Source organism: Dermacentor silvarum, chromosome 2 (genome assembly GCF_013339745.2).
Source record: "Dermacentor silvarum isolate Dsil-2018 chromosome 2, BIME_Dsil_1.4, whole genome shotgun sequence".
Taxonomy (NCBI): Eukaryota; Metazoa; Arthropoda; class Arachnida; order Ixodida; family Ixodidae; genus Dermacentor; species Dermacentor silvarum.
In genome coordinates, this window is record NC_051155.1 from 191,868,724 (window position 1) to 191,889,390 (window position 20,667).

General features: G+C 48.1%; 1 protein-coding gene across 1 annotated transcript in view; it reads left to right on the top strand.

The window, feature by feature from the left end:
• Positions 1-20,667, top strand: part of LOC119442359 (serine/arginine repetitive matrix protein 2) — a 58,488-nt gene that overhangs the window by 7,176 nt on the left and 30,645 nt on the right. The window contains exons 2-3 of the mRNA XM_049662990.1: positions 142-189; positions 17,234-17,440. Of these exons, the coding sequence (XP_049518947.1) occupies positions 142-189; positions 17,234-17,440 (255 nt within the window). The remainder of the gene's footprint in view (positions 1-141; positions 190-17,233; positions 17,441-20,667) is intronic.

Below are 20,667 nucleotides of genomic sequence, written 5' to 3' on the forward strand. Positions count from 1 at the left end.
AATGTAATCGCGCGGTTGTGCATTTTTCAAACCACGTACTTCAATCGAACGCCTTCCAGCTGCCAAGATTATAAGATGACAGCCACAGACACTTTCAGTGGTTTCTCACTCTCTTTTTTTTCGTTCTCTTTCTGGTCGCAGGACAGCAACGAAGCGAATGCTCCCCGCATTTCTCGCCATCTAGGTCCGGTGAGTGTGGATACGTAAGCGCGGTCCTAAGTAAATTCGTAATGCGCCGGAAGAAACAGTATATCTCAAAACGGTGCAAGGAAAACAAGGGCAAGACCACGTATATAAGAGAAAGAAAGAAAAAGAAAGAACGAAAGAAAAGGAAAGGAAACGGGGTTTATATACCTCTCCATTCTCCTTCTCTGCCGGAGCCCGCGGTTTTCGAGCCGAGAAACTATCAGCCGTGGATCCTGCTCTGCTCTGTGCGTGAGCGCATGGCGAGTGTCGGCGGCGCTCAGTTGCAGCTGAATAATTGAACGCGTTTCGCGCCTCAAGAAAAAGCCGCCCTGCTTCCGCAGCCGCGCTACTGCAGCCGCCTTGCCCGTCGCGCAGGGGTCGGCCGGGAGCTCGCTCGCACGCGTTTAGATACAACGCGGAGTTATAAAGGATTCCGATCTGCGCGCGGGTACCTCTCTGCAGCGGATAACGGATCAGAAAAAAAAAATAAGAAAAAAGCTCGGGGATCATTGCAATCCCCGGCGTGTTTTCGGCTGCATGCGATCGTACTGTGTCTGTCTTTGTGCCTGCCACGTTTAGGTACGCTTTCTGCGCGTATCTCTTTCTGTCTGTGTTTTATACCTGTTAGCACCGTCGCGAGTACGGTCTACTTACGTTCTGCTGGTTTCTGTATGGGAGAGAGTGTGCGGCTTTTCGTTTTCCTTTATTGTTTATTCTATTCTGCGTCGCCCTGCAATAGGCCGCGGCGTATAACTGTGATCACTTACGGAAGCGCAAGACGGATTTCGATGAACCTCTTCCCAAAATGCGGCCCTCCCGGGATCCCTATGAGACGCACCGTGTTTGAACTTGTGTTTATACACTCACCGCTAAACCGGAAAGGGGCAACCTCAGCCCGCTCTCGCGGCATCCGCCGTGGAGAGAAGCAACGCGGCACGCAGACGCGGCTTAAACGAAGATTTATGGGCCGCGCGCGCTGTGAGCTGCTCCGCGATTCCTCGCGGACGAGGAGGCTACATGCGTGTATGCTACAAGCGTATGTGCCCTCGACGGGTGGTGAATTGTGTTGCGCTCACCCCTGGCTCGTTCACTGGCAGTGCTTCGTTGAGCTTGTCGCTCATGAATGCGTTCAAGCGCGGCCGACGCATGGGAAGAGCTCTGTGTTTTCTCCGTACTTTCTGGGGTATAGGTGTTTTGAGCCTGTGTCGGACGCGGCCGGCGAATCTTCTTCTGTTCTCGCTCTGTGATTCTCTTTGATGTACGAACGCGTGGAATGCGATTTAGATTCCTCGACGTCTGCTTTTCTCACAGCTAAGGTACTTTCGCTCATGCTAGTTTTTTTTTTTTTTAACACGAAAGTGTTTTATGCCGGGGTCCACCAAGACTTCACTGACGTATTTCCGTCACGGAAATACGTCATAGAACATAATACAAAGAAAGAAACCAGAAGAAAAAGTTCCACAAACATGCAAAATTTGGAAATCGAACCCACGACCTCTCGGTCCGCGACGATAGATCGCCGAGCGTTTAACCCATTGCGCCACAAACGCATTTGCAGAGAGCTACACAGACGCGCCTTATATATCTAAAGCCCAGACCACACGTACGCTTGCAAACGCGCGCGAGCTCGCGTCCGCGCGCCCACGCATGCGCAGACGGTGCGGCACGGCTCGTACGCGTCGAAACGCGGCGCGATCTCGCTGATCAGCTCCTCTCAGTTATCGCGCGCCTGGGCTGCCTCGCGTCGGCGCGCCTGGCTACGCAGCGACGGCGCAGTACATTCAACTCTCAGTTAAGCAGAATTATACCATGCAAGAAAGTGCTTCTTCTTCACTTTTTGGCCTGATCTAACAGCTCCAAAAAGATAAAAATTACGTTTATAAATATCGAAGCATTTTGAAGCACTGCCAACAACGAAATACGAAGTGGCGTCTGCCAAGGTGTAAACAAGTGATGCCAGTGAGCGCGCGCTGTCGCGCGTATTTGTGGATGCAAAACGCCATTCCTCGCTAGGCGCGGCAATCGCAAGGCGCGTAGACGCGAGCTTACGCGCGTCCGCAAGCGTACGTGTGGTCTGGGCTTAACACTCCTCCGTGTACCCGCGCTCTTGCTCGGGGCGGTGCCGCCGCCTACGAGCAGAAAAGAGAAGTACTGCATTATGACACTAACGCGCACCGACAGTGAACGCTTCGGTGGTCTCAGCACTACGACGCCTCGATGCCAGCATTCGAAGGGACGCTGGCATCAAGAAGCACTACCAACGCCACCTAGGTGGCGTTCACCGTACTCAGCACAGCGGAGCGTGGCCTCCGCAATTAGCTCTGAAAATGTTTCTGAAGTTGATCGCGGAGGCTGCAATTACGACGCGCTGTACGCGCTGATTTGACTCGGTGACGATTCAGTTACGTGCTTTGTCTTGCGCGTTGTATTAGTGTGTCAGTTACGTGCTTCGTCTTTCGCGTTGTGCTAGCGTGTGCAGCGTAGTGCAGCTTCCATATGCACGACGGTTGCTCATGGTCATCGACGTTGGTAGTCGTGATGGAGGAGACGTGCCACCAGGCGTCAGCGTGGGTGCATCAACGCCTAAGGGCGCTTTAGCCACAAAACACCAATAGACATTATATATCAATGTGCAATAAACATTACACTACTTCTGTGAAGACACGTTTCACTTTCGTGTTCTATACCGATTCCTATATAAGAGGGATCAACCACATTTTTTTGTCCCTCGCCTAAGCTACGTGTCTTCATTAGCAACGGTCTGGAGAGAATTTTGTTTCTTCGGAATGTTATTTATAAATGAATACACGGTCGTATAAATGTCAGCCTTGCGGGTGGACAGACATGTGTCATGTTTGGCACGGCTTGGAATGAGGATGAAGTGTGTTTGAGAAAGCGTTGGAGGCTGCATCACGACTGCACGTTGAGGTTGTTGTGGCGCACGCAGTCTTTGGGTGGCATACATTATTTAGTCTTTTGCGGTATACTGCAGATGAGATATGAGCGTTTTGTCGGTATAGTGTATACCCTGTTCCATAATCCACCACCCACAACAAGCCGGCGTCAACGTTGCCGTAACGAGGAGAAGCGCTAGCGAATCTTTATGAACAAAGAGGTTCTTTCAGGAAAAGAAAGGCAACTTCAATCGCGTGCTCACACTGGTCGAACGGATATTAATTTTCTTTGTGGGCTGTATTGTGAGTAGTTGCTAACATTTTTTTTAGAAAGAGATTAAAACCGTGGGTAGGTTGCGCCTTGCTTCACGTGAAGGTCTCCTTGACAAGCAGCGCGTTTCCGGCCAATTTCACATAGAACGTCATGACAAGATTGACGTACTGTGTAGTGTCTGTCTCTGCTACTGCGACCGTTCGCAGGCATAACCGCAGCGGTAATTCAGCGGGTGATCGTAAGGGGCACGTGATCATGTTCTGTAGCTAACATGGCTGCTTTTTCATCAATCGCGTTAATTAGCCTATGGGTACAGACCCGAACGGAAAATGTTAGGCCTAACGTTACGAGACAGGAAGAGAGCGGTGTGGGTCAGAGAAAAAAAAATGTCGCAGTTTCTATTCGGAGCAGGGAAAGTGGTTTTATCGGCTGCATAAACTTGGACACATTCGCTTACTAACTGAATTAACAATCGTGGTGTCAGCGCGCACAAGCAAACATGAATAGATCACACTGAATGACCGCAGACAACGACTTCAAAACGCCGCAGCGGGCGAAGGCTCGCGCGGTCTATCGCTTCAACGGAAACTGAGCGGCGAATGCACAGCGCATACAAAGGTCAGAGCCGTGTGGAGATAAGAGACGGTGCGGGCGACCGCCAACGCAGGGCAAAGTGCAGAGGAGTTGTGCGGAGAAGTTGTTGGCAGAGGAGAAGCTGCCCCCCCCCCCCCCCCTCCTTCGCGCGCTGCCTTCCCGCTTTCTTGCTTTCACGTGGGAGATTGAGTGGCAAGATACGCCTTTGGTGCCGGAGCACAGCGCCGCCCCGCCTCCCTCCCTCCCATACCCCCACGGCCTTTCGCGCGACGGTCGCGTTTGCTTTCCGCCGTGCGTTCGCTCTCCGTGATAGCGCGCGTCCCCCGCGCGCTTTCGCTCGCGCATACGGCGCGCGGCGACGATTTTATCGCCCTTGAAATCTATACGGAACCTCACAGCGACGGTGACGGCAGAAATCCGGTTGAAGTGTCCATATAATTGCTATCGCAATAAAAAACTGGGATAGCCAATATTCTGGTGGACATTAAGCGAAAAAAAAAAATAATGGAGCTGGGTAGGCCATGTAATGCGTAGGATGGATAACCGGTGGACCATTAGGGTTACAGAATGGATACCAAGAGAAGGGAAGCGCAGTCGAGGACGGCGGTAAACTAGGGGGGGGGGGGGGGGGTGATGAAGTTAGGAAACTTGCTGGCGCAAGTTGGAATCCGCTAGCGCAAGACAGGGGCAATTGGAGATCGCAGGGAGAGGCCTTCGTCCTGCAGTGTACATAAAGATAGGCTGATGATGATGATGACGGACCCGTAAATTTATTGTGTTTTCTTGTTCAATCTTTGAAAAGCGAGTAGAAAAAATTCAAGTCAATTATCAAATGCTCTTCGTAACCTCTCCGCGGGGAATTGAAAGTGTAGGGTGGTCTAGGGGCCGCGATTCTTTAATCTTTCTGCTTATTTCTGCGTTGTCGGGATCCTTCTCGCTCAAAATTGAGTCTTCATCGCACGCGTTAAACGCTTCACCGTCTCCGGTGTGCCATGCACTTGGTTTATTTCTAATAAAAACGAATTGGCGTAACACATACTGGTAGTCTAGTACTTGGCCATTAGCTTTCTTTTGCAGTGCACTGAGGGTGCGCACAAACAAAGAGCAGTCTATCATGTGTCATTTTTCTTTGTCCGCGCCATTCGTGCAATGCACTTAAAAAAATGTATGCTCTCTACGAATACTTCATCAAAGTTATTGCTGCCTAATGTTCGATCAGGCACATTCCCGAGATGTCCAGGGAGAAAGGCAGTCATTAACGAAAAGCTGAAGGTAACTAGAGCAATTTATAAAGTCTTGTGAGATGGCCTGCAGGTAGATAAGTTACTGGTTTTAGTTCGCAACGCAGACGATGAGCTAAAGACATGTTTGACAGCTAGCCTCTCTTATCGAGCTATAGCGTCACCCGCGCTTGTCTTTGTCTGCCTTTCTCGTGTCTGTGTTCTTTATTGCGCCAAGTTACTTGTTCAGTTATAGCGTCACCGCTTGTGTCTTCTGCCTGATACTGTACACGAGGCTAACTCGCGATTAGGAACGGCTGCGCCATGTCTTGGACTGCTTTCGTGCCTAAGTAAACCTGGAAGATGGCCATGGAGAAAATGGGTGCAATAAATATTAACTATTAACGTATTTGAAGATACGTTGTGTGGTTACAAGCCTGTGGTCAAGCATCGCTAGCGTTACACGCACCTCTACCGGGTACGTGCCTTCAACAGTGAGCGCGTTAACAATGGCGACAGCCAACGCTGACCGTCAGACTCAAGCAAATTGCACGTTCGATCGACCAAAGGTGTTTCGGACCCTTTTAAGTCTGGGAGAAACAAGCGTCTGCTTGCGCGAAGCTAAGAACGCCGGAAAGCCGCTCAAAGTTCTTGCGCAAAAGCTAATTCTGCCGGCACGCTTAATTGCCTCGACCGTTTTATTCCAAGCAACAAAATTTACCGCCTTCTCTCAACTTTGTCGAGAATTTCGGGACACAATTTATCATCCACCTCCACGCGCCGGTAGCGTTTCTAATCTCAGCCGCGCCGCGCGTGCGCAACACTGACAAGCGCTCAAGATTTCCAGGTTTCGTACTTAGTTTCTTCCGCCTCTCTCTCTCTCTCCTTTCTCCCCCCTCATTGTTAGTCTTTAGCAAAGAGCGAAGACAGAGAAAGACAGCGGGCCAGATTCTTGGCACTCCCGCGCAATATGCTAATGCGGTCGCTCGGCTCGTAAAGTTCACGGGGACCCAGAAAGAGGCCCCTGCCACGCTCTTCAGGAAAGCCGTGCCTTCCCATTTTAACGTAATTAGGCCGCCGGCCAACGGTGGCTCTAGAGGGCAGCGGTGCTCCTTCTACGGCGTACACTCTCGCGAACCTTCCTTGAAGCTTGTCTCTGAAGGGCGGCGGTGCTAGACCCCCCTTTTCGCTCGGCGCTCCTTTCGCGTCTGAAGACAAGTGATGCTGCACCTGGTTGAGTTGTTTGTTGAGGCTAATGAGATGGCGCCCCTCTGCGCTTGGGAGAGCGAGCAAGGGAGAACGTGTGCAGTGTGTGTGTGTGTGTGTGTGTGTGTGTGTGTGTGTGTGTGTGTGTGTGTGTGTGTGTGTGTGTGTGTGGTGTGTGTGTGTGTGTGTGTGTGTGTGTGTGTGTGTGTGTGTGTGTGTGTGTGGTGTGTGTGTGTGTGTGTGTGTGGTGTGTGTGTGTGTGTGTGTGTGTGTGTGTGTGTGTGTGTGTGTGTGTGTGTGTGTGTGTGTGTGTGTGTGTGTGTGTGTGTGGGGTGTGTGTGTGTGTGTTGTGTGTGTGTGTGTCGGAGAAGTGAATGGGCGTCGGAACGAATAGTTAGCGAATAGTTATCTATCTGTATGGCCTAGTCGAGGAGAGATTGATTCGTTCGTTCGATTATCTATCCGTGCAGTCGGCCGCTTGTTCGTAGTTGAAGGCAATAAATTCTGGCAGAGAAGTGACGCCAGATCATCATCATTTATTTTCCCTTAAGGACCCCTGTCGGGGTATTACATAAGGGGGGGTTACAGGAGGTAAGAATAGGAATATAGACGTGGTTACAATTTCCTACAGCCTGTGGATTACATTTGAGAACACAACTAAAAAGAAAAAAGGAACACACACAAAAAAAAAGGAAAAACTTCGCGGCACACCGAATACAATGCAAAAGCAAGAAAAAAAGAAAAAGCGAAAGAAGGAAAACACAGTACGGTCATTATAAGGTTAGAGTTTGAGGTAATCAGTAAGCAGCCGTTTAAAGATAATGTGGTTACGCTCGCTGACAACTCTATCTGGTAATCTGTTCCACTCTGCGATAGTGCTAGGCAAAAACGATTGATTAAAGGAAGATGTTGAACCATGCAAGCGCTGGATGCTGCAAGAGTTAAAAAGGCGACGAGATGTACGGGTTGGTGGAATAAGAAGCTTTCCATGCAGATGTGGGAAGTTATAATATATTCGATGGAAAAGGCACAGCTTTGCAATTTTCCGACGCAACAACAATGGTTCGAGTCCTAAGGTTGATTTAATCTTACTGATACTTTCTTGGCGGCTGTACCTGGAAGTGATGAATCTAGCGGCACGATTTTGTATTGATTCTAAAGTGTTGATCAAGTAAGCTTGGTGCGGGCTCCAAATAGCTGAGGCGTATTCAAGTTTACTTCGAATGAAAGTTTCATAGGCTAGTTTTCGTGTCGATGGGGGGCACAGGGCCAGGTTGCGTCTGACGTAACCAAGTGATTTAGTAGTGTCGGTAGCCAATTTTGTGATGTGGTCCGTCCAGGTCAACTTGCTGTTAATGGTGATACCGAGATAACGATATGATTGAACGGTGGATAGGGTTGTCGAATTTAGAGAATACTGGTATTCCTTGTTAGAGTGCTTACGGGAGATCCGCATAACTTTACATTTGGAGATGTTAAGTTTCATAAGAGAATTGGAACACCAGGTTTCTATTAAATGTAAGTCTTGTTGAAGTATTGCATGGTCGGTTTGGTCCTTGATGCGACGATAAAGTACGCAGTCGTCTGCGAAAAGTCTCATAGAGGATGAAATGCCGTTAGGAAGGTCGTTTATGAAGATGAGAAAGAGAAGGGGACCGAGGACAGACCCTTGTGGTACGCCGGAGATCACGCTAGAAGTGCCAGAGCAATGATTTCCGACAGCTGTGTACTGGAGGCGATTTGTTAGGAAGCAATGAATCCATGACAGTGCGAGAGGGTCGAGATTGAGGCATGAAAGTTTGGCCAAAAGTCGCTGATGTGTTCGCTTAAGCCGTCGCCTTCGTCAAACGTGTGTTGTTTGTATGTCATACTGCGCTGTGAACAGTGGCTCAACATTTAATACATTGTGAGCATGTACCTACGTGGTGTCCAGCTCTGCGCACTATTAAGGGCGAGCGATGTGTACCAGACTGGCGTTTCATCGTGGTTTTATTACATTATCGTAACCTAGCTGCGATCGTGTCTTTCTAATTGCAAGCCTTGTGCGAGTGGAATAAAAGACACGACGAAGCGATAAGAATAAACTCTAGGCCGATGTTTCGCAAGTACGCCAGTAAAATAAACGCGAAGGTCTCAGCCTAGGTGTCCTCCTTACAATAATCTCGCGGCGATGAGCTGTCAGGCGTGGCTGTTGTGCGAACTACCTCCAAATCCTTCGTTGCTTGTTGCTTACGTTATTTTTTAGATTTTCTTCGAAGAACATCGCGAGAAGTGAAGCTATAGTCATCGTCATCTGGAAAGGCAAGCGCTTCTTGGACCGTAAGCTATTTTCAGCCTCTGCTATGAAATCTGCTCTTATCCCGGTGTTAGTAGCTCCTCTCGGCGCAGACTCGGTTGTCTCCCGTTCGCTAGATTTTTCTTCTCCGCGTTTATTCTTTATTGCCCTTCCTTACTCGGCAGATCGCCGCGTAGGTCCACGCCTTCGGCGCCAAATTGGACGGAAAGTGCCGAACATCTGTTCTTAACGTTCGCGTGCGAGCTTTACTGTATCGCGCTGGAGGAAACGTGGCGCCCGGAGGAGAAAAATACGCTGCTAGGTGTGCTCCGTGCCAGCGCATGCGATGCTGGGAGCTTACGCAAGGAACTGGGCGTTCTCCAAGCGAAAGGCGTCACAAACAAGTTCCGGACGAACACCGATAAGGTGGAGCAGCTAAGTTATTACCCGGTTGTTCGTACCGTGCTGCGCGGCACACGCTCTCATTCCGCGCAGACTGGGCTAGAAGAGTTCCTGTATAGGACCCTTGTTATACGTCCGGTCTCTATGCTGAGCAAACTTTTTTTTTCTTTTATACTTTGCTGTCTCCGTCACTCGACGCTTAGCTTCCTTCATTTTTCTTTCTTGTTCTCGAAGGAGCAGGAACAAATAAGGATCTGCGTTGGAGTTGTTGGTAGCCGTTAACTAAATTGGGTTGTTCCCTTTGGAGCGCGTCAAACGTGCTAGGTGGTGCTTTGATGAATTTCGTCTATCTTAAATGCAATGTTTGGAGCAAATGCGTTATTGTTCTTATGTGGCTATCATGCTGAACTTTACGTTTATCGTAATTCAGTCAGTGTTTCTTATTAAAATTTTATGTCTTAGTTTCACTGCCTTTCCCCTTGTTGTTGGAAACAAATCTTTAAGAATGTGAACCACCCGCCGGTGTGGTTCAGTCAGCTAAGGCGTTGCGCTGCTGATCACGAGATCGCGGGATCGAATCCCGGCCGCGGCGGCCGCATTTCGATGGAGGCGAAATGCAAAAACACCCGTGTGCTTGCGTTGTAGTGCACGTTAAAGAACCCCAGGTGGCCAAAATTAATCCGGAGCCCTCCACTACGGCGTGCCTCATAATCAGAACTGGTTTTGGCACGTAAAACCCCAGAAAGAAGAAGAAAGAAGAAGAATGTGAACTACACATGCTCAAAATATAACCTTAAGAATTTTAAAACTTTCCAATCCCTAAGAGTTCATGTAGCTATTGCGACCAAGCCAGTGAACGCGCCAGCGTTGTCTTCTTCGTTTTGACCAAGTGCTTGAAGCAGGCGTACTATTGGTTTTTAAATGTATGTATGTGTTATAGAGCTGGTGGCTGCACCTATTTTATCGTGTCTCACCTATATTTCCTGCTATATGTCCGGCTGAGACATTCCCGTTTTTTATTTTTAGTGTATCGGCGCTTCGTAATCTTTCGTCCTCTTTATTGTGCCAGGTTGCGGACTAGGACGCTCGCTTGTAAAGATGGCTTTATCACATGCCAGCTTTTCCACATGCCAGCTTTTCCACGGCGGAAAAGATCGTATATATGCGTGGCTGCAGTTGCCGGACTTCTTACTGATCATTTCAGGCGGCCAATGTGTTGCAGCGCAATTTTATTTTCTACAGGAAAGAGATAGTGCTAGAAAGCAGGTATAAAATTCGGTCGCTGAGATGCGCTTACCTTTGAAGGCTGGGAGTCCTCGGCACCACGCGTATCCTTGTCAAAAGAGGGCTTTGTTACAGGCGCCAGTGTGTACGGTGGTGCACGCTTTACAGGGGAACATAGTTTTTCCGGAAGAATAGTTTTTTTTTTTTTTTTTTTTTTTTGAGTGCAGTGTAGCCTAACCTAGGTGCGAATTGTTTCTCTAATCAGGTAAGAAAACGTGCGCACGCCTGGTGCGTTCTTTTTGTCCGTGTACTGGATTAGGAGTGTGGGTCCATGGCGGGCTCCGCTGAGCGCAAACTTAATTATCCACGGGGCGGCGCTTTTCAGGTGATGCTGGCTCATCTTGTAGATTAAATTGCAGAATAGTCTGTCCGATGTCGGCGCCAGTTGTGTAGATATATAATGTTAGAGAAATTTCTTGTTTATTGCCGTAAGCCGTAAATATGATGAGAATCTATAATAATCTGGAAGATGGTTATGCTATATAAATAAACTTCTCCATTTAATGAGAGTTCCACGTTTTGCATCAGCTTCGTCTTGCGGCTGGTACAACACATTTTCTTGTCGTTTGCTGCTTATTAGTTGTAGAAACTTTCAGCTACCTTCCAACGTAAATACCTATAAAAGCGCTACATGTAAAGTCACAAGCGTGGTTGCTACAGCATCGCTTATTTCTATCAACACTCGCTGCGGCGATCTACAGCTGCCTAGATAGTTCACTTCACAACCGTGTGAATTCGTGGCCGTATAAAATTCGAATTACGCTCGTTTTGTTCAACACCACTGCTCCTCTATGCGACTTCAAACTGAGGGACCAAGTTACTCGCCAGTTTACGCTCCACGCGTCATTTCCCGTGTCCGGGGGTTTACCTTGTTGAGACCGATGTTATCACGTGCGAAGCAATCACTGTGCGGAACATTGAATACAGCTCGGTTGTCCCGCAAGGCAGGCACGGTTGATACTGTTTGCTACAAATGTGTTTACGCTTGCTTGGGGGCTACAAGCGCGAATTCAGTGAAAGAATTGACGTGCACGTAAATAAAGGTTGATAGTTGCCTTTGCAGAGGTTTAAATAAAAGACGCATTTAATTTTCGGTGCCTCGCGTTTTCGTGGTTTCTTGTTTGCGTTTTACATCCGTTTCGTATTTACCCTCGTCGTTTCGGGGGATTGGCGGGGATTGGCTATATTGCCTCTGTATATAGGGATCTGCTTCCTACACTTCGCTGTGCTCCCTGGGGCCATTTTACCTGCTATGAAGCACACGCACACGCATTGTCCAGGATGAGCACACGAGGGAGAAAAAACGAGAAAGCGGCGCCGCGAGGCACCTACGGAAGGAAAAGGAGAAAAAAAAAAGAATAGAATAAGGTAGATATACACTTGGTGGCTGTCCTATCTAGCGTGTGTGTGTCGAGCAGAAATGTAATTTTCGTCCCGGCGTATTAGAAACCCATTTCGGGGGGTCTTCGTGAAATACATAAATATGATGCGACAGGAAAAGAAAAAAAAAAAGACAGGGAGAGAGTAATACCGGAGGAGAAAGGCTATAGATGGCATTTGAAACCTGATGAAAAAGAAAGCGAAAAGAACAACGATGAAGAAAGTTGGAGCAGGGGGAGTGGGAAAGGAGGTTGAATGTGTCACGTATAGGGAACAGTAGAGGTTGTGAGTGCTGTTTCTTTCCCGAGAGTCTTTGGGGGAAAACGAGGGAAGCACGGAGACGGAAAAGCGGGAAGATCCTCGTGCCTGCGGGGCCGCGGGCAAGTCGCCCCCCCCCCCCCCCCCCTTCCCCGCTTTATTTGCCTATATCTTTCTCCATCCAGTACGTAATCTCGGCAGTTTATAACCCATTTATCGTCAATGTCGGTGGCTGGGCACTTTCTCTTCTACTTTTTCTTTTTTTTTCCTTTTTTTTTATCGGCTACTCGCGCTCGCTGCTGTCCCGCTACTAGGCACGCTTCCTATTCGTTTTTCCGGGGCCTCTCACCCAATTCCCGCGCGGTGTTTTACGGCGAACCGTATTTCTTTCACATCATTTTGTACGTTCGTTACGGTTTATATTAATTTATTTTATTTATTTATTTTTGTCACCGTAGTATATATATATATATATATATATATTGTTTTTTTTTTCTTTTTTCTTTTTTCCTCGGACAGTGTCTGCTCTTTGTCGTTTCGCGTCGGCGTGCATACTGATAGATCGTCAATATACGAGACCTTTCTCGTTCAATCTGTGAGCCTTTCCTGAGGCGAGCGCAACGACAGCGCTTGCACGCGCTTTTCTATTCTTTCATTCCGCTGGGTTCTAGGTTACATCCGGTGTAAGATATCCAGACAGCGCGTGGTTCTTGCATATCGTTATCAATGTTCTGGAGAAAATATCCACGCGCTGTAGCTGACGCAGGGCTCATGCGTCTTCCTTCTCGTTCGACGTCCCTACGCTTCGAGGTGTTTAAAAAGGAAGAAGAAAAAGAAAATTGCTTCGTGCAGGCTATAGGGAATGCACAGTCTGGATTTGTGCTCTTTCGTTTTACGAAAAAGATCGCGTTGTCTGCATGTTTGAGTGAGTTGTTTATCTTTGCTGTTGTGAATCATAGCGCGAACTAGATGCTGACAATGAAGAAACACGTGTATACGTGGTCCCGTCTGTGTGTTTCTTTTTTTGTAGTCATATAGTTCCCGGCAAGGTTCGCAACAGTCTGAGTTGTGTGAACTTTGACGCCGATTTTATTCTCGGAAGGCTCAACATGCCTGTTAATTAAGGCTCCGCAGGCCTGTCAAAGTTCACTTCTTCGCGTCGTGAAATGCATAATAGATGGGTGAGAGTAAACCTCGACTTTCGCAGTCACTCATAAAACAGTGCATACGGTGCCATTGATATCCTAACGTTTCGATATCACTCATTGAACTGTTGAGCTAGACACGTAATTGGCAAGAGTGCCTTTAGATCTGGAAACGTAACGGGGCTTCTAAGCTGGGTTAGTTGTTTTACGTTTGCCTGTGTGTGTTTGCACTGTTTGCTATGCCGGAAACTTAAAAACGCGCCTTTTAGCCTACGAAGGTCTACTTATTTGCGCTTCATTCGTTAATGCAATGTAGCTAAAACTGTTGTCTACGTGCCCTTTTCATGGCTCCCACGATTTAGCATGGCGCCGATCGTATTATATATATTATTTCTCCGGGCCTATTATGCTTCTCAAAAGTTAAAGCCTCCTTGAAAGCCAGCCGTGTATTTTAAGCATTGCTTTAACCTTATCCGTCCGCTCCGTATGCGTCTTACCTCTGTCCGCAGGAACGTCCAAGTTTCTCCGCGACAAAGAGCGCTTCCACTTCTATATCGGCACGACCGTTAAGACGTGGCCATCTGGGCAGCGTATAAGTTTCACGCGCCTAATCCGCTCCCAGGGGAAGCACTGTTCGCAGCTTCGTTCGCCCAGCTTTCCTTGCCGGACCTAAAAGCCCGTGTCCCTACAAAAAGGCGGTCCCCCTGGAGCACTGCCGAGCAAAGCTTTGGCTTGTCAGCGATCTCCTCAATCGACGCTTGTTCCGGCTTAAGCCGAAGCACAGAAGACGCACCCATCTCGAACGAAAATTGACTCCCCCGCCAGCAGCCCTTCCCGGGTACACTGTCGCACGCGTCTCCCGTTGTTCTCCGCGAAAGCCTCCGTTCGATTGGACGTTCTGCGCCCGCTTTATAGGGATCCTCGGCGGCAGCGGGGGAACGGTTTATCTGGGAATAAAGGCGAGACACAACCACTGCGAACGGACGAGCGATTCCTTCGGCGGCATGCGCACTCTGATTTACTGAAATCCGTGCAGCGCTGGTGAATCTAGAATCGACGCAGTCAATGGGGAAGAATTCCTCGAAGTCGTTCTTAGATGAACGATTTGCGAATGACGGCCCTCTGTTCGCCGACTGATCATAATACATAAGCGGCGATAACATGACCTAACCGCCGTTTACCATTCGAGAACCCTTCTGACGTGGCAATTTGGCGTTTAATTCGACAACGCCCATGTCAGCCTCTGCGAGACTGCACTGTTTCAGTGAGATGGTGTGTATTAGTCGGAATCTGGCGAACGGGGTTGGGGAGAGAACGCCAGTTGAGGAGGAAGAGAAGGAGAGTGTTGCCTTTCGGTATGAAGGTGCAGAATTGAGAGGAGAGAAGGCGGAGACGCTATATAGTGTATGCGATAGAAGCAGCGGTACCTCAGCGCGCTGGGGAACGGGAACGTCTGTCCGGTCGGTTGAATCGCGTGTCTCTCCCGGAGGCAGTTTCTGGTATCCCGGACGATGACACGAGGATGTGGAAGAGACGGGAAACCGGGAAAACGGGCGGAGAAAGACGCGACCTCCCTGCGCGGCTTCGAATCCCGGGGGTCTCCATCCGATCGGATGAGTTCCTCGTCGCAGGGAGGCCCCGTCAAATTTGGTGAGCCGCGCTGCTTTTCCGGCGTAAGCTGTCCTGCGATGCCTCGAGGGCTGTTTGCATTTTTATCCGCGCCGCTCGCGCTTTGTGCAAAAGCGTGCCGAGAGCGAATACGGCAGGCGCTCTCTCTTTACCACGTTTTACGTAGCAAATATGTCTAATAAAAAAAAATTTAAGAAGGCAGGCACGGAATGGGCTCGCGGGAGTAAATATAAACGGCACGATAAGGCAAAGAACCTTACTTGGTCGAGCTGTTCGCCCTTTCTAATTCGCTGTCGGTTCCCGCTCTGAGCGCGCTTCTTTCATTGTCCCAGGCTTTGCCATGCTTCAGGGAACCGTTGCTTCCGGACACACTAATCACTTCCTAATGCTCCCATTCTTTCGAGCGCTTTTCCTTATCGTGTCCTTCCGGTAATCCCCGCGCCGCGTCCCATCCGGCCGCGTATTCTTCCATTGCCTTTTAAGGATTAGTATCTCGTCTTTGCTGTCCGGCGTCGACTTTCACGGGCTGAAATTGGAAGGGAACTGCGTGTATGGCAGAGTTAAGACAGCACAGAAGGCTTCGTTTTCCTAATCGTGATGTTCAAGTAACTCTTCGCAGTTTCATGATCCTAGATTACGACAGCAAAAACGTTGCAGCCTTAGTAACATGGCTCAGGGGCTCCGATGTCTCATTATAAAGAGTATTTTCGCTTCGTTTATGTCAAGAACAAACTCGTCATAAGCGAAGTCGAAGCCAGGTTCTTGCTCAACTAGACAGAATTTGTTTCGAAGCCTTTATGTACTTGCAATATGTAACCACCATACTTTTTATTCTGTGCGTTTTAGTTGTAAAAAATTATAGATGGCCAAAACAATTTTTAACGCATTTATTGCTATATGGTACCATTGTAAACTGACATCGGCCGATCAAAGTACGGCAATTTCAAGTACGACAGTAAAATCAATTGTCTTGCATATAGTGTAGCTGGAAAACGCAAAGCCATATCAGAGACTTTGCTCACTTGATTAGGCATGGATGAAAAAAAGAGTAGGTTGGATGATCGTCTAATAGCGCCCTCATAAACGACAAATGTCAATCTTTCCGTGCTTCCATTCTAACACACTTAGCACATAGTAAGAGACGTTATCAGAGTTCGTTTGAAATTCATTAAGTGTGATTTGTTGTGCTGGTGCTTGCAATTCTGATGCGTAGATGTGGTGCTTTCCGTCGTAAAATCGGCGAGCGAATGGAATGACATTTTATGTGAATTATACACCACTATATATTACTTTACTGCAGTCGAAAAGGTGGACGTATGCAACAAACGTGAAAATCTCCGCAATTCGCAATGCTCTAGAAAATTTTTGAAATATGGTTGGTTGGAAATGTTTGCTGAGCACGGAAGCCTCAAGGAAAATGTTTGGGCTTTTTTTTTCTCTCTCTCTCTGCGTTGCTGTATTGCGTCGATCTGAGAGATGCAGCGTCAGCTTGAAGCTTGCAGAGGTGTACGATTCTGATTTCAGGCTACACCCCCAAGTCGCGAAAATACCAAATTTTGTCATAGCTGATGCTCTACGAGTCTACGTAATTGAAAATTGTACGCAGTTGTACGTTTTGACAGTTGGTTTAAGTAGCATGACATCTCTGTAATATCTTCAACGCGCATTTCAAATATGACTGTGCATCCTTGGAAACTATCGCTCGTCGTGTGATATCTAATAAGAAGTCTATGCAGCGCAAAATGCTTAAAGTACAAAAAAAAAAAAAAACGAAATCATTTTTCAAAGTCAAGCCCACACTTGTGTTTCCGGCATGTTCAGATGGACAGGAGGGAATAATACTGAACGAACAGAAGCGGTTCTCTTTTTCTTTATACTTTGTTGGATGTGACTTTCTGCGTAGCTCTTGCAGGTCGGTGCGTGGCCGTTAGTGCCGTCTACACTGTCGGCTTGAAAGTTTAATTGGATACTTCTCTGCAATAACAGCTGCAAATGGCGTTAGCGTAGACGTTGGGAATATGTTGCGCGTTCTGTGTGGGAGACAACTTATATTATTTGACTGATGAGTGACACCAGCACGTGCTCCTTGGTCGCGGCGACAGCATGTTGACGGTGAACATGATGCAAAAGCAGCCGTAGGTCGCGATTTTGGCACACTTTAAGAGGGCTTCATGATTCGCATCACGTTTAACCGTTATGCCAAGCGTTATTAAGTGCTGTCCCTTCTGTCGTTGTTAAAGCGTTGTCAAGTTGCCATTTTCATATATAAAATATGTAATAGCGCAAGTTAACAACAACAAAATAAAATAACATTTCACTCATTAAAATTTCAATCTTCATTAACTGACCGCTAGATGAACTGAACATATTGGACTTCTCAGTAACAGATTCTTTTTAGGCGAGCTGGGTCTACGCTAAATTCAATGAAGCTTGTTGTTGCGCTAGTCTCAGAGATAACCACACTTTTTTTTTTTTTTTCTGTGCAGCGGCCCCTACGTCCCCGAGCATCAGCTGCGGCTCGTCGTCGTCGAAGAACGCGGCCGAGAACCAACGGTTCAGCAACAGCGGCAGCAAGTCGAGCCCTCAGCCGCCACCGCATCAGTCGCAGGCCTCCGGTTCGAGCTCCGCGTCGGCGTCCTCCGCCATCCATAGCGAATCCGGCAGCAAGGCCTCCAAGACAGCGGATGAAGCTGGTGAGAAAGCTAACGCGAATGTTCTCGACGCGTGCCACACGTGGAGAATATTTACCTCCGTCCATGCAGTTAGAATAGCCCAGTGAACGAGAAGTTAATGTTCACAGGATGTCCATAAATTGCTTAAACGCCCAACATCACTTTCAGGAATCCATTGCATATAAATGCGACAATTACTAAGTCAGTACGGTAAAAGACAAGTGAAAAAGCATTGAAAACGTTTAGGATATGCGTTTTTTTTTTTTTCGTTTTCTTTTTCATTTCTCCTTTCATTTTTTTTTCGTTCTTTTTCTTTCTTTCTTTCTTTTTTTCGCAAGTCGCTGCACATAAATGAAGAGTGCTGCGTGCAGTCGTCGTGAGGCTTGTGTCATACTCCCGCTTTTCCAAGGCTGTCGAGGATGAGAGTGGGAGTCCTCATCACCCTATTGGTCTAAAGAGCACGACGCGTGTGGCCTGATGCCCGATTTAGGAGTTTAAGCATAGTGGATATATAATATACGTTTCCCATTCACTGTTCAGAGTAAACTCTGGTCATGAGTTCAGTGGCCTGAAAACTTTTTAAAAAGGCAATCTGTACGTGCGTACAGTGTACTGAGACCACAAAGCAGCTCTTTCAATGTCTTTAGGTATCGAAGGTTTGATATGACCCCAATATCCCAGCTGTTTGACTCAGCCTGCGTAGCATGACCCCGACGCCTTGTCGCCGGTAAACGTGCAGTCCATGTCTAGATTTTCGAAGCCAGTACTCTGGCTGAGTTCTCATTGGGACACGTACTGAAGTAAATTTAGCACATTCCCCGCCCCAAATTCCCAGGTTCGAGAAATGTTACTCAATTTCCCGAGTTTCTCAGCGTCAGAAAAGAAATTTGGTCTTGATTTTTCTCCAGTAATAATACTGTATCAGTGTAAACTAAATTAATGTTGTTATTTAATGTGCTTTTAAATGTACCGAGGACCGCTTAAACAGCGAAAAACTGCGCCTTTGTCCCATCCACTTAGCTCGAGCTTAGCTTTTGAAGCTGTGCCTCAGCTCTTGACATATAGCACCTTGTCGCGCAGCTACGATGAGATATGGATCGCACTTAATTAATATCACCCGTATGGACGCCTTCTGAAACACCGTCGTTTACCGTTGTGCTGACTATTGGTACGTTCAAATTTCGTTATAGTGAGCAGATTGCGACGACACAATAACGAAGTAACCGTAATTTCGCTTGAAGTTCTTATATAAACTCATGTATTTCAAACCTCGTTGTAACGAAGCAATAGTTTTCTATAAACTGATGTAACGAACATTTTCGAATATTTCATAGCGAAGCTTTACTGGTAATTTCGCGCCAGCTAGTCTCAAACCTAACGGCGCGCGACGTTTTTAGTATTAACTCGCTTGATGCGGCAGTACAACTTAAAGCACTTCTGCGAGCTGTCGGCTACCTGGCAATGTATCGAACCGGGCGCGCTGCCGAGTCGGCGGCCGCTCAACTTCCGCGCTACGCAGAACTAGAGGAGCAGGAGGATGGTGCAGTCTACGGGCGGGTTCAGCCTTGCAAAGGCATGCCGGCAATCGCTCCGCCCGAGCGTCTCCTTTTACCGTGCGGGGATAAACATGCAAATGAACACGCAGTTCATTGCAGCATACAGGGGCTCAAGGGGCTATCAACTGCATTACGCGATTGGTAAAGTTTAGCATTACTTGCTAAACTTCACCACTCGTTCGATAAGACACTACTCTCTCGCAGCTCCGGAATTCTATGCACACAATACACTGCGCTTTGGTTGAGTGCCCTGCGCTGTCACTCCGGATTATAGAATGAAACGAGCAGCTGAGCGTATGGTTTGGTGGACACGTTGCGCCGTCTATCCCCTCCGTGGCCGCGATAAATTAAGAGATTCGTGGCTTCGCGGCGATCGCTCGCGGCTTATCGGCGTTTCGTGAGCGCGCCGGAGGAGCACTGCCTGCAAGCCTCTGATTTCGCACAGTGGTCGTTTCGCTGCAAATAAATCGTTTTTAGAGCGCAGCTCTTAGGCGCCCGTTCCTGCGTCGTCGTCGTCCCTCGGTGTAACCGCGCGAACAAGCACAGTGAAAGATGAAAGCGAATGCGGAGCGCAGCGGGAGATGAAAGACGGCGATAGCGAAGAGAGCGCGAGGAGGAAAGTGGAGGAGGAGGGTATGGCGAAAGCGTGAGAAGAAAAGCGTATTTCCGCGCGAGACGGACTTTGCGGCGATGATGGCTACGAGATGGCGCCAGAGTAGCGTGCGTCGTCTGTATGGAAACAAAGCGCTGCACGAGCGGAGGTCTGTATGTGGCGGCTGCTGTGAATCGCGCCCATGCGTCACCCACACATTACCTCACGCGATCTCCCGATTAGCGAGGCAGTGGCGTGACACTTCGCTCCGTTTTCAACCTGCCACACGAGACAAATTGTCTGCGCCAGCCAATATATTGCAAAATGTAAACACGTATAGAACTGCGCTCAAATTTAGCATTATGGAGTGTCGTAATCGTCGGTGAATTTCCTTGTTGTTGTTTAGAAGCGTTCGCCCACGTCTAACAGTAGGCGTTTTACGTAACCAGGGTCTTGCAGCGCTTCACCAGCACTCTTATGAAACAGCGATAAGCAAAGTGCAGGGGCCGAGAACGAAAAGTGCAGGGGCCGTATTTGCGAATATTACATTTCATCTTCCATTGTTTTCGCCCTTCGTCATTGACTCGGACATGAATTGCACGGCGCAGCACGGCCGTTATCGATAGGATCGGTCACTTAGCAGGCCGCGTGATAAGAATGGAAGATGCCCAGGCGTATGTGCTATTATGTACACTGTTTAATTTCGCCATCTCGTCAGCTCTGATTTGCCCACAGGGCTGTTACTCTGATTGGTTCAAAGTGTTAGATGGCAGAATTGGACAGCATATGGCGGGATTTTACAGGGTCCATAATCGGCACCCCAGGACGCGCATTCATGTGCCCCGTGACTTCGCATCTGAGCAGTTCATCACTTCTTCGATAAATGATGCGGCGCATGTACCACATTCCAGAAGAACAAATTATATTTAAGCCGGAAAATTAAATTGACACATTTGCACTCTCTTTTTTTATTTTACTCCACAGTTGTTTGGCAGGGCAAGGCGGCGGGATGTTACATCGGCTTCGGTAGCATACCTGGTTGTAACTTCCCCTCTGCCGACGGGAAATCTTGGCTGTGAGGGCGGATAATGGTTATAACG